We start from the raw sequence: 13,484 nt of genomic DNA on the forward strand, positions 1-13,484 counted from the left end.
GCCCAGTTCACAGCCCTCAAGAATGCGATCATGAGGCAATTAGAGAGTAGCTCAAGAAAATCTATAATCAACTACTCAAAGGGTGAGGGCAGGCCTCTGCAAGCGCAGCATCTGTTTTGCCTGTCCGTCTGTCGCGCGGCAACCAGCCGGCCCTTGTCCGCCGCTCGAAGCCTAACTCCAGGGGTCCTGGCTCCCCCGGACGTCAGCATGCAGCGGCTGGAGTCGGGTGGGCTCAGATAAACAAGACCCAGAGAAGAGAGGGGTCTCTGGCGAATGTTAAATCGTTCTTCCCTCTGCTCAACTCCAGTCTAAAGTGGGCACACCTGGCACTCTTTCCCAGCCCAGCAATCAGCTGGTCCCTGTGAAGTCATCATCAGCAAGACATCACTCTGAGCCGCCCCGCAGATCATCCTGGGACCACCAGGGGCCGGGGAAGAGTGGACACTGTGCTGAGATCGCCAGGCGGTTGTTGGGAACCAAATACCACCTGCCTCTTCAGCCGGCCAGGGCCAAGCCCCTTGGGTCCCGGATCTAGGCCGAGCTCCAAAGCCGAGACGGAGGTGGCCACCCCCATCCCCGCCGCATTCTGGAACGTGCAGCCGCAGAGTGGCACTTTCCAAAAGGGGCTGTAACCACAAAAAAATAACAGCGGGGCAGCCTGGGACCGCGGTGATGCGGCGGGACGCCCGGAAAGCGGATACGCGATGCTTTCTGGGACTTGAAGTCCGAGATTTTCCCCGCGGTTCGACCGAGTCCCGGGAGTCGAGCGCTGCAGAAAGCCTCTGTGCAGCCTGCTGGGGGCTGTAGTCTTCTTGGTTCCTCGGGCCCGAGCTTTACAGGGGGATCTGATCGTCGTAGGACTACAAGCCCCAGAAGCCCATGCGGAGGCAGGCGGGCGAGGCAGGCCCGGAGGCTGGGGTGCCGCCTCCGTTGCAACGCCGGGGCGAGAGTCTTACAGGCGAGGGCCCGCAGGGGTCCCCGCGGCCGCTGCGATGCAGAAATACGAGAAACTGGAGAAGATTGGGGAAGGTAATGGGACCACGAGATGTTCCTGCAAGATATTCTTCTGCAGACCCCTCTGCATTCCCTGCAGCCCTGGCTTCTCTACCGTCAGCAATACCCCTAGACTCGACCCAGACAGACCTCAGCGCTCGCTGCAGCCCTGGCCCCCTGACCACAACACGCCGTGCAGACAGTAATCCTCTCAACGTCAGCATTTCCTGCAGACCCCCGTTCCCAACCTGAGCACTCCCCAGACCCGACCTCCCAGCCTCAGCACTTCCTGCATTTGGCATCCCTAGCCTTAGCACGACTTCAGAACCTCACCCCAACCCCAAACTCAGCTCTCACTGCACACCTCCATCCCCCAACCTCAATACTTCTGAAGACCCTCTTTCCTCTTGCAGACCCGTCCTCACCGTTTCCAGACCCTAGGAAAGTACTGCCTTTGTAACAGCCTTACCATTGCAGTCATAGACTTTCCCTCCTGCAGAAACCCTTGAGCCTTGGCAGTCGCCTTTTCTGCACCTCCCCACTTCTCACATCCTCACTCACAAACCTCTTCCACACCCAGCCTTCAGCCTAAACCCCCAGCCCCTTCCCTCACTCCTCTGGGCTTCAGAAATAACACAATCAGATGCTGCCTCCCCTCCTGGGAGGGATTTCTTAGGGTGGAGAAGGGTGCCCCATCCGTTCTCGCACACCTGATCTCCTTCTCCTAGGTACCTATGGAACAGTGTTCAAGGCCAAAAACCGGGAGACTCATGAGATCGTGGCTCTGAAACGGGTGAGGCTGGATGACGATGATGAGGTAGGACTGGAGCACCAGGACCAGGGAGGGTGGGGACTTAGGCTGGGTGGGATCTGACTCCTGTCCTGGCTCCCTCCCATGTGTAGGGAGTGCCGAGTTCTGCCCTTCGGGAAATCTGCCTGCTCAAAGAGCTGAAGCACAAGAACATTGTCAGGTGTGTAAACAGCCAGTGTCTTTCTCTTTCCTGTGCCGTCAATGGAGAGGCTGGAGTTTCAGAGTTGGGTTGGGCTGACGCAGGGGTATGAGGCCTAACCTGGGACATCTGCCTAGCTGAGCCCTTCCTTCTCCCCAGGCTCCATGATGTCCTGCATAGTGACAAGAAGCTGACTTTGGTTTTTGAGTTCTGTGACCAGGTCAAGTGGGGATTGGGGGACAGGAGTTGGGGGGGTATAAGGGCACAGACTGAGGCTGAGATTCTGTCCCGTTCCCAACCCCATCCTTTTTTTAGGACCTGAAAAAGTATTTCGATAGCTGCAATGGTGATCTAGACCCTGAAATTGTGAAGGTGAGGGGCTTGGAGTCCTTGGCACTCATTAACACTGGGGCTGGAGTCAATATTCAGTGTCAGTGCTCTTTGATTACCAATTCTGGGCCCTAAGCAGGGACTCTCTAGGGTGTAAAAGAGGAGAACCCCGTTCCTGCCCTTTCAAGCCTCCAGACTCAGCCAGCATTTTCATATAGCTTTACTGGATCCACACAGTAGCACTTTATTATTTACACTTGAGAGCTGAGAAAACCAAGATTCAAAGAGATACATTGATTGAGCCAACAAGTATTTATTGAATGCTTTGCTGTGTGCCAGGCACTGTTCTAGGCCCGAGACCAATTGCCCTCTCCCTGGTTCCAGGGAAACCAAGTGCTGAATCATAGAGTCCAATAGCTATTGATGGTTAGAATGTGTGTGTTCGGGTGAGCCAGATAGGGGAGAGGTCCATGCGATGGGAAGTGGGAAGGTCCACTTGGCTGTAAGTTACATAAAGGTGGCGACCAAGGCCAGCTTGTTTCGCTGTTGTGCACCTAATATCCAGCATGGTACAAACTAGGCCCTCACTGATGAATGAATGATGTTGCGAGTAGGTGAGTGAGTGTGGCAAGGAAGTGTAGGGTAGACTAGAGGCAAATCAGAGGTGTCCTGGGGAGGGGCACGTGGTCCATTGTTGGACAGAGTTTCCTACCAGGATGTGACTCTCCTCCCCAGTCATTCCTTTTCCAGTTGCTAAAAGGCCTGGGATTCTGTCACAGCCGCAATGTGCTGCACAGGGACCTGAAGCCCCAGAACCTGCTCATAAATAGGGTACTTCTCAAGGGAGAAGGCGGGAGGCTGGAGCCAAGGGGCAGGGTGCTGGGCTAAAGGGAGGGAGCCTGTCCTGAGACTATCCAAAAACTCTTCTTTGTGTCCTCTTCCCATCTCCCCTCAGAATGGGGAGCTGAAATTGGCTGACTTTGGTTTGGCTCGAGCCTTTGGGATTCCCGTTCGCTGTTACTCAGCTGAGGTGAGCTGCAGCAATGGGGTGGGGTGAGGGAGGGGATTCCCAGTGAGCACCTCTCAGCCCCTATGCCAGGACCCAAAAATGGCTTTTCTCTCCTCTCTGAGCCACCTCTTCCTCAAGCTACCTCCCCAGCCCTCTAAGTGGGGGGGGGTCCCCGTGGGTGGGGTCTTCTCCAGGTGGTCACGCTGTGGTACCGCCCACCGGATGTCCTCTTTGGGGCCAAGCTGTACTCCACGTCCATCGACATGTGGTCAGCCGGCTGCATCTTTGCAGGTGACATGCTGGGGGTCTGCAGAGACACTTTCTCTCCAATTTAGGTTGACAAATAAGGTCTGGAGGGTCCCTTCTGGGGAAGGGAATGGGAGGCTTGGGGCTGGGGAGGAAGGTGCAGAGGGTGCCGGTAGAGTGAGGGCTTCTTCATGTGTCACCTGTCCTCCTGCTGCCCCATTCCCCAGAGCTGGCCAATGCTGGGCGGCCCCTCTTCCCTGGCAATGATGTAGACGACCAGCTGAAGAGGATCTTCAGATATCCTGCCGGTGCCTTCTCTTTGAGCCTCTGCAAGTGGACTCAGCCCAGGGGCTCAGAGCACAGGGGCTGAGGGGCAGGGCCAGGATGCTGGTGCTGGCTTCTCCCATGTGTGAGGGTGGGGAGCAGGTAGTGCAGACATACCCAGGCAGCAGGAGACTGGGAGGCACCTGCAGGAAGAAGCCAAGAGGACATGCTTCCAGATGAGAGCTGAATCCTGAGGGCGGGGGTCCAACGGGGCAACAGGTTTTCATGGGAGTAGGAGAAGGGTACAATTTCAGGATATGGGTAAATCAGCCAACATTTGTGAAGTGCCTGGCCCAGTGTAAACTTTGTGCAGGGGGGCCGAATGTGAGGGGCAGAGCAAGGGAGCGTGTTAGGAGCCCTCCCAGGGAGGAGGGGTCACTCCCGCTGCCCCTGAAGAGGCAGACAGCCCTGTCTAGCTGTGTGATCCTTGACCACATGGACACACTGCTGGGGACGCCCACTGAGGAGCAGTGGCCCGCCATGACCAAGCTGCCAGACTATAAGGTGTGATAGCACTGGGGAGAGGGATGGCAGCCTCCAGTCCCCTTCAGGCCGCAGGCCCCTGGGCTTGACTCTCCCTGGCCCTCCACAGCCCTACCCAATGTACCCTGCCACCACATCCCTGGTGAACGTCGTGCCAAAGCTCAACGCCACAGGGAGGGACCTGTTGCAGGTGAGAGGTGGGAGCCAGGGGTAGGATGGGTCAGAGCACTTACTGGAGGGCTGGAATAGGCGGGCTCTGGGAACTGACACCCTGTCATCCTTCCCTCTCTTCAGAACCTCCTCAAGTGTAACCCTGTCCAGCGCATCTCAGCAGAAGAGGCCCTGCAGCATCCCTACTTCTCTGACTTCTGTCCACCCTAGGCTCCAGGACCCCTGGTGTCAGGCTGGGGCCTGGCCTACTTAAGCCCCTCGGGGAGGGGAGGGAGACAGGGGTTCACGATGCGCTAGGGCTCCAGCTGTGCTGGGCCTAGCAGGGGTGGAGGCACCCTGCCTGGATTCTTCACTCCCTTCATGGACTTTATTTAATTTCATAAATTGGCTCCTTTCCCACAGTCTGGCTGATATGGTGGTTGAGTGGCTTTGAAGGGGAAGTAGGCTTAGCTGGGGGGATCTCCCCAACTCTGCTCCCAGCTCACAAACAACCCAACCACATTCCTGGCTCCTCTCCTCTAAGTGGTCTGAGACAGGGCTGGAGACTGCTGTTGGCAGAACCCATCGTGTCTGGGGCTGGGCTGGCCCCACACGCGTGTGTCTGCACTTATACGTGCACCCTCCTCCCTCCACCAGCAGGGCCTGAGCCTTCCTGAGGGGCCCTGCAGCCGGTGTCCGAGAGTGAGGATGGGCTTCCACCAGAATGGGAAGGAGGAGGCTGTGCTTTTCTTTCTGATCTCCATATTCCAAAAATACCCTCATGACCCTCCCATCTGCGTCCCCATCCATACCCAGGCCTGCAGCCTCTGTGGTTAGGTCAGGGCCTCCCCGCCTTTGCTCCCTTATTTGCCGGTTTTCCAACACCTGGGATGGAGAAAAGGAGCAGGGCACGGGTGTGTCCTGGCAGGAGAGGGAAGGGAGGGCATTGGGCTGCACTCCTGCCCCACGGGCAGCCCCACTTGTCTCCAGCTGCAGCCTTTCTACCCAAGTGGGGTAGTTGGGGAAGCATGGGCTCTGCCTGTGGAGAGATGGCTGCTGCCTCTTGGTCCTCCACGTGAGAAGGGTCATGATCTTCCAAGGCAGGACGACAGCTCCTGTCCTTGGAATTGGAACAGCCCCTCTCTCTTTCCTGCCTCCTGCCTACTTCTTTCTGAGCCTTTTCCCAGCTATAGCCTTATCGCCCAGTCTATTCGATGAGACTGCCCAGCCTGCTTGACCCTATGTCTTTCCTACCTGTGCCTTGACTTCAGGGATGCCTGTCCTCTGTTCTATTTCAGATGTTAGTCTGACAAATGCAGTCACACTGAGGGGCCAGTGGCTGATACCCTATTACTGTGTTTCCTCTCCCAGAGAAATCTGCAGTGTTTAACTGCGACCCACTGCCCCTTTCCAGACGCCATGACAGGCTGGGGCTGGCTGGCCGAGCAGGGCTGGCTTTGGCCTGATGAGTCTGTCCCGCCAGAGCAACACTGAGATGAGGCTATTAGCACTTTATTTGGGGTAAAGATGGCAAGCACATGTGCAAGCTGGGCGTGTCAGGGCCCTGAGAACAGACACACCAGTCTAGAGCCGCGTGACCAGGTAGCAGGTGCGGTGGGAGTCAGAGATGGTCTTGGTGACAGCACAGGGAGGGGTGGGAGGCCTGGTGAGAGACAGACCAGTGGGGCAGGCCTTCACGCTGCTGTTCTGCTCCCACCCTTGCCCCCCTGGACCAGGCCTGCCCCTCCTCCCTTGACCTCAGGGGCCATTTTATGTTACCTGGGGCCCAGGCTGAGGTGGGAAACATGGGTTCGAGGACCTCCCAGCCCTTCCTGCAGCTGTGGGAGGAGGAGAGAGTCAGAGGCAGGAGGGCGTACTCCCAGCCACCAGCCAAGGTCATGGCAACCCCCCACCCCAGCAAGATAGCATCTCAGCTGGAGAGGGATGATTCTAGGCTGTCAGGAAAGGGGGCAAGGGAGGGCCTGAGCCCTGCATTGGGAGCAGCATGGGGGTGGGGGTAAGTGGGAGGGGAAGGGGTTGCTACCAGATTGGTGCTGGAATGCCTCTGGGAGTGCCTGCGGTTCCAGAAATATCCCAGGACCCTGTCTTGGAACACCTGGTAGCAAGCGGGAGGGGAAGTGGCCATTGCACTCCTCTGGGGTCTAGTGTGCCCCCTGCCCCCCACTGGGGCCCTGGCCCACCTCGAAGAGGTAGTCCAAGATCTCAAGGATGGTGAGCAGGCTGGCCCCGATGAACAGCCCCATCTGGCCCCCAATGTCACCTGTGGAGACAGGGCGGTGGTCCTCTTAGGGCACCTGGTGCCCACACCTATCCAGACCCAGCTGGCAGCCTGCATGTGCACACACCAAGAAGATCTGACACCTCATAGGCCTTTTTCTGCTCCACCAGCTCATAATTGAGGGCCTCGAAGAAGATGTCCAGCACCAGCATGTTCTCCCTAGAGGAAAGGAAGGCCAGGAATGCTCACCGACCACCTGCTGGGCCAGCTGCTGGGAGGAGGCAGATGCGGGTTCTTGAGCCTCAGCCTCCTTTGAGGACCCTGGGACGGGGGCGTTACCCCAGTTTTCAAAAGACACAAGGGTGGGCATCTTGCACAAAATCCCAAAGCCGGTTCTGAGTGTGGAGACCGGTGAGAGCCCGGGCTGCGCACAGCGCTTCAGCCTGCCAGCCCCTGTCGCGCCCTTGCTCACTCGATGTACGCCTCGCTGCGGTTGTGCTTTCGGGCCAGATAGCGGGCGGCGGCGCGGCTCGGGATCCGCACCATGGAGAGCTCCTTGGCGTAGCGCGTGGTGGCGCACGGGTTGGGGCAAGCGCACGCATCTTTCCGCAGCATGGCGTCTGGCGGCGAGACGTGCCAGGTCAGGCCCGCGCAGGGTGGGACGGGGAGGCGGGGGAGGGGTGCCCTTACCCAGGGTCGGCTCTGCACAGTCCTTGTATAGCTGGGGGCTGCACACTGGCGCGCTGCCTGAGTAGGAGGGCAGGAGAGGAGACAGAGCTTCAGGAGCTGCCCAAGGGCTCCCTGGCCCACCAGGGGCAAGGACCCTGCCTCAGGACCTTACCAGGCATATGCATCATTCGACAGCCGCACTTCCGAGCCACGTAGCGGGTCTCACAGGCCAGGCGACAACCCATTAGGCTATAAGGAGGGCTGGGGCCTGGGCTAGGGTTGGGGGAACCTAGGGGACCAGAAGGCTCCAGCTCTAAGACGGGGTCTGGAGACAGGGAGCTGCAGTCACCCCAGGGTGGTGGCAGATAGATCAGCTGTGGAGGGACAGGGTTAAGGAAGGGCCTGGAAGAAGTTGGGGCACCCAGGTAAAACTATGAGAGGTCTCCTGTGGGATGGAGGCCTCTGGGGTGTGGAGCTGAAGGGGGATAGAGGGTTGGGATGGATCCTTGGGAGGGGCTGCAGAGACAGGTGAGGATACTTGCTGCTTCTGGCAGGACACAAAGGTCTGGTAGCCGGGGGCGGCCCCGAAGCCCAACTGGTCAATGATGGGGGGCTCTTCCTGGGTGTGGATCTGCACTCGTATCCCCACCTCAAATGGGGTCTCCTCTGCGGGGAGGGCACCCATAAGGCCCAAGGCCCCAACAGGCAAGCCACCCCCTCTCCCCAGAACTGTGCAGACCACTCCTGCCTCCTGCTCACAGGGAAGGAACATGCTTTGGGCGCCCTTCCTGGGCACCTTCTCCCTCATTTCCTTCCCAGAGCCCCCCCCCACCGTGTGTCACCCCACCCTCAACCCCTCACACATATGCCCCTACCCGTGTCCCTCCACACGGGCAGATACTCATCCTGCTGCACGTCCAGCATGACCTCCAGCCCGTTGCCCGCCCCTCCCTTGAAAGTGGTGAGAAGCTCAGCCCCGCCGGCGCCAGAATTAAAGGTGTAGCACTGACCCATGCGGGTGAAGATCTGCTGGTGGGCACACAGTTGGCCAGGTTGCACCAGGGGATGTGACACCCATGCAAACCCATGGACTGGGAGCCTTTCCCGTCCCTGTTCTTTCTTTGGTCTCCTCTTTGAACATTGAAGCCTACATTTCAATTCCCCTAGCCTCATCCTCATAAAGGCATATGAAGTTGGACCCTCATGGACTCCCATCACCCTAGCCCCTCCTCCACCTCTAGGCTCCCACACAACCCAGGGCACAGCCTGCAGGGCAAGTGGTTGGTTGGCTGGGGTTTGGACTAAAGGAAAGTGGGTCCTAGTTGTCCTTTCTGCCCCTGGCAGAGAGAGGGGATTTTCCCAGAACAGGTCCTCTAGAGAGCCCTCCCCAGGAGCAGGGTCTTCACAGGCCAGAGCTTGGGCCCAGAGTCAGCCTGGACCAGTGCCTGATGATGGGACACATGGCCTTGTACCCTACAGTCTGCTGGGTGATAGGAAGGGTCCCAAGGAGGACAGCTTCCAGAGCTGAAGAGAAAGGCATTGGGAGGGTAGGGAGAACTTGGCTTAGCCAGAAGGGAAGGGATCCCTGGGCAGAGCGTGTTTAGGTTCTGATTTTAGGAAGCACCCAAGCAGGGCTGCCAGCTCACCACAGTGAAATTCTCTGGCCCACAGGGCTGGCCACGGTAGCGGCAATCCAGCAGCATCTCATCCAGGGAGTGACCAGCCCGAGCGTAGAGCTGTGCCATGTCGAAGGTGGGGCTAGGCATGAAGCCAGGCGGGGCGGGGGGCTGGCCAAGGGCACGCAGGAAGGCGGCATGCTCAGCAGGGTCCAGGCCCAGCAGCGCTGGCCCGGCCCAGTGCAGGTCGTTGGGTGTGAGGCGCGAGCGGCGCAGTGGGTTGACGTTGCACAGGGTGACTGCAGGGAAGGTGAGCTGGTGGCTCTCCCGCTCATCCAGAGCCGTCTCATGGTGGAACTCCCCATAGTAGCGCACCCTCTCAGCCACCTGGTAGAGGAAGGTGGCCAGCGACAGGAGCACGGCTGCAGCCCACAGTCCCCGGCGTAGGGTTAGGCCCCCTGGGCCAAAGACGTGGCCCAGGCCATGCAGTGTGCAGCGGCTGGCGAACACTCGGATGTCTGAGGCAGGCCATGGGGCCACCGCTGGCCCTGAGGTGGGCTTCATGACTGTGGCCTGGGGAGTAAGACCCAGAGAACTGGAAAAAGTGAGGTGGGGTCTGTCCCAGGGCCAAGAGGGCTCAGGCAGGACTCAGGTGGCCAGGCAGGGGTCACTGCAGGTCAGGCAAGGGGAGGAGAGGGTCAGAGGAGAGTAGCCAAGACTGAGAGGCGGGAGGCACTGGCCTGATATGGTGTACAAGGTCCGGATGGGCTTCCCCAGGAGCAGGCTGTGGCTTCGCCGGACTCAGCACAGGATTGGGGCTTCCCAGCACAGCCAACCGTGGCAAGCAGGGGCTGCTCTTGCCGGTCTGGCTGGGCTTCCCCTAGGAGCTGGCTGTGGCTTTGCGGGGCTCAGCATGGGATCAGGACTCCGCAGCACAGCCAACCGTGGCAAGCAGGGGCTGCTCTGCGAAGGCAGTGCTGCTGGAGCTGCCGCAGAGGATTGAGTTTCAGCAGTGAGGGGGGTCAGGGGGCTGGGAGAACAGTCTGGAGGAGAAGGTCCCTGGGGCTCCAGGCTGAGCCATTAGTGCAGTGGGGAGGGGCCCATGCTGTCAGAGACCAGAGGCACCAGGAGGAAACTGCAGCAGTGGTGAGGGCTTGAAGTGAGCCCAGAGGTAAGTTGGGGCTGGGGGCACCTTCAGGCTCTCTAGGCTCCCAGTGGTAGCCCCTGAGGACCAGCCCCTTTGTTCTCCTTTCTCTCCCTCCTTCCCACTCGCCTCACCCAGGATCATTTGTTCTTTCACAAGGGTGGGGCTGGCTCCTGACCAAGCTGCAAAGTGGTCTCCTCTTTCTGTGCCCACCAGGTCCTAGAATGCCTTGAGGAGGCAGGGCCTCTTCCAGCTCCTGTATCCACAGCCCGTTTCCTGAGTGACCCTCTCTCCCTGAGGAGTCAGACCCCACCTCCCCTGCTCAGGCCTACCTGTCGGGGAGGTGTTCTTAACTACCATGGTGGGTGTGGGGGAGCTGACCTGCCTCTCCCAGGTCACGTGGGCACCTACTAACTGAAGCTGCCTTTGCCCAAAGAGTAAGACATGGAATAGTGTATACAATGTGTTACTTCTTGGGCTCAGAAAGGGCAGAAAAAATAAGAATATATACTCAGATTTGCTTGTATTGCATTAGAACATGTGGGAAGGAAACAGGAAATGAAAGTTACTCTGTGGGGACCCGGGAAGACAGGGCAAGGGTGGGTGTGAGACTTCTATTTGCCTTTTTATATTGTTTTGACTTTTGAATCATGTGAACATATTAGAGGTTCAAAAAATAAGTAAAACTAACTTTAAAAGAGAGAAGCTCTGGGAGCCCAGGGACCTCCGATTTCCTTCTGGTTCAGGTGTGCTGAGCCCCTTGGATGGGCCAAGAATGCCATCTGAGCCTTGGCAGGGCCAGTTCCTGCCTGGTCTGGCTAGCTCCCTCTGGGCCTAGGGAGGCCCTCTGCTGAATTCCTTACTTTTGTGATTCCAGCATCTTAGGACTCCCTCAGTGCCTGGTCAGTCAGTGGATGCAGCCCCTCACCCACCACCTCGGCCTTGTCCCCACACTCCACCACCATCCTGATTCCACCCTAGCTTGGAGCATCCACCAATTTCTCCATCACAGCCCTTACAGTCTGGGCTTGCCCCTCCTAATTGACCCTTTCATTCAGAGCTCCTGTCCCAACTTTCTTCAGCATCCTTGAAGAAAGGGGCAGCCCAGGGTGAAAAGTCCATAGCCCAGTAGTCATTGTCAACATTGGAGCTCTTCCTTACCCCAAAGGGTGGCACACTGTACACCTAGCCACACTATTTGACGTCTTACTCTTTTCACTTAATGGTATATTCTGGATACCTTGTGACATCAGTACCTGAAGAACATTTTTTTTTTTTAATAGTTGCATACTATTTGTGATAGTTAATTTCATATGTCAACTTGGCTAGGCTATGATTCCCAGTGGTTTGTGCAAACACTAGACTAGTTCCTGTTTCACAATGTAATCATCTTTCATAATTTAATCTAATGTAATCAAGTAATCGATCAGTTGAAAGGGGGGTTTCATTAGGGTGTGGACTGCCCCCAGACTATAAATAAATACTTAGGAGAACTCTCTCTTTCTCTGTCTTGACTCTGCAGTCTTCCATCACCTGACCTATGATCTTGGGACACAAGGCAGGAGGAGTCTCCAGCCCACTGCCTGAACAATGGATTTTGGACTTGCCAGCCCCAAGATTTTGTGAGCCAATCCCTGAAGTAAATCAATCCGTATCTGTCTATCTCACTGGTTATGTTTCTCTAGAGAGCTGTAAGACACCATTCTGTCATGTGGATGTATCATAGTTATTTAACCACTTCTCCTATTGATAAACACTGAGGGTTTCTAGTCTTTGTACTGCAAGCAATGCTGTGATCAGTACCATTGCACAGGTGTCTTTACATGCTTGTGCAGTGTTATGGATTGAATTGTGTCCTCCAAAAAGACGCGTTGAAATCCTAACCTCTGGTACTTGTGAATATGACCTTGTTTGGAAATAGAGTCTTTGAAGATACTGTCAGTTGATATGAGGTCATACTGGAGTAGGTTGGGTCCTAATCCTATACGTGATGTCCTTATAAAAGGGGAAAAGATAAACAGAGACAGAAGAAGGGTACTGTGTGATGCTGAAGCTGCAGGCCAAGTAATGCATGGAGCTGCAAAAAGCTGGAAGAGAATCATGGAACAGATTCTCCCTCAAAGCTTGAGAAGGAACCCATATGGTTGATAGCCTGCTTTGGACTTCTAGACTGCAGAATTATGCAACAATAAATATCTGTTCTTATAAGTCATGTAGTTTGTAGTATTTTGTAATGGTAGCCCTAAGAAACTAATACAATTTCTTGGTACTGGGAAGTGGGGTACTGCTTTAACAAATACCTAAAAATATGGAAGTGACTTTGGACTTGGATAATGGGGAGAGGCTGGAAGAGTTTTGAGGCACTTGATTGTAAAAGTCTAGATTGCCTTGAAAAAACTGTTCATAGAACTGTGGACATTAAAGGTGATTCTGGTGAGGGCTCAGAAAAAAGTGAGGAGAGCTATAGAGAAAGTTCCTAGCCTCATGTTGCTGGAAATGTGGGCGTTCAATATGCTTCTGTTGAGGCCTTAAAAGGAAATGATGAACATGTTATTGGACACTGGAGGAAAGGTGATCCTTGCTATAAATTGGCAAAGAATTTGGGTGAATTATGTTTAAAAGTTTTGTGGCAATAGAACTTGTAAGTGATGAACTTATGTATTTAGCTGGGGAGATTTCTAAGCACAATGTTGAAGGCACAACCTGGTTTCTTCTTGCTCCTTATAGTAAAATGTGAGTGGAAAGAGAGATGTTCAGAAATGAACTGTGCAGAAAGGAACCAGAATTTGAGAATTTGGAGAACTCTCAGCCTAGCTGTATTTTTAAAAGTTGAGAAAACGTGGTCTGGAGAGAAAGTGATAGTGTAGCCGGACAATTTGCTAATGAGATTAGGTGTGTGATATATGGATCCAATCAATCATCTCAGCAGAAACATTATCAGCTTAGGCTGAAGGGAACAGAGATAGGATGAAACTGAGACAGATGGGGTTAACCGTGCTGGCAGAACAAAAGAGCTGTTAAAAGATTACCATCTAGAAGTTGGGTAAACAGGAACCACACCCTGTCAACATGAGATAAGGTTGAAACAGCCCGTGAATTACTATCTCCTTCTTAGTGTTTTTCTAGTCCCTTCCCCCTTTACAGGCTCCTGCATGCACGGAACAAAGTGTAACCACAGTTTAACCTCCCTTAGCCCTCTGAAGATGGCAATGTAGTGCCAAAGATCAGTGTGCTTGCACTATATCCCATAATAAGTGATGCCAAGGGCTGCTGAGAGGACTCTGTCTTGATATCAGCGGGTTCCATCTTGGATTCCAGATGCGCCCACAAC

The 13,484-nt window shown here is 55.6% G+C and overlaps 2 protein-coding genes across 2 annotated transcripts; one reads left to right on the plus strand and one right to left on the minus strand.

The window, feature by feature from the left end:
* The first annotated feature begins 865 nt into the window (after positions 1 to 865).
* CDK5 (cyclin dependent kinase 5) lies at positions 866 to 5,061 on the plus strand. The gene is made up of 12 exons (XM_049862473.1): positions 866 to 1,029; positions 1,722 to 1,810; positions 1,897 to 1,964; positions 2,103 to 2,163; positions 2,259 to 2,315; positions 3,009 to 3,104; positions 3,229 to 3,303; positions 3,477 to 3,573; positions 3,756 to 3,825; positions 4,296 to 4,356; positions 4,445 to 4,525; positions 4,630 to 5,061. Exons 1-12 carry the CDS (start codon positions 993 to 995, stop codon positions 4,714 to 4,716), a joined length of 879 nt encoding a protein of 292 aa, XP_049718430.1. The 5' UTR covers positions 866 to 992; the 3' UTR covers positions 4,717 to 5,061.
* A 1,008-nt stretch (positions 5,062 to 6,069) lies between these two features.
* On the minus strand, positions 6,070 to 9,804 carry ASIC3 (acid sensing ion channel subunit 3). The gene is made up of 11 exons (XM_049862471.1): positions 9,040 to 9,804; positions 8,269 to 8,419; positions 7,932 to 8,059; positions 7,566 to 7,767; positions 7,415 to 7,471; positions 7,197 to 7,344; positions 6,852 to 6,943; positions 6,687 to 6,766; positions 6,530 to 6,601; positions 6,265 to 6,323; positions 6,070 to 6,148 (listed from the first exon to the last, which is right to left on the minus strand). Exons 1-11 carry the CDS (start codon positions 9,571 to 9,573, stop codon positions 6,070 to 6,072), a joined length of 1,602 nt encoding a protein of 533 aa, XP_049718428.1. The 5' UTR covers positions 9,574 to 9,804.
* Positions 9,805 to 13,484: the final 3,680 nt, after the last annotated feature.

Source organism: Elephas maximus, chromosome 20 (genome assembly GCF_024166365.1).
Source record: "Elephas maximus indicus isolate mEleMax1 chromosome 20, mEleMax1 primary haplotype, whole genome shotgun sequence".
NCBI classification, from domain to species: Eukaryota; Metazoa; Chordata; class Mammalia; order Proboscidea; family Elephantidae; genus Elephas; species Elephas maximus.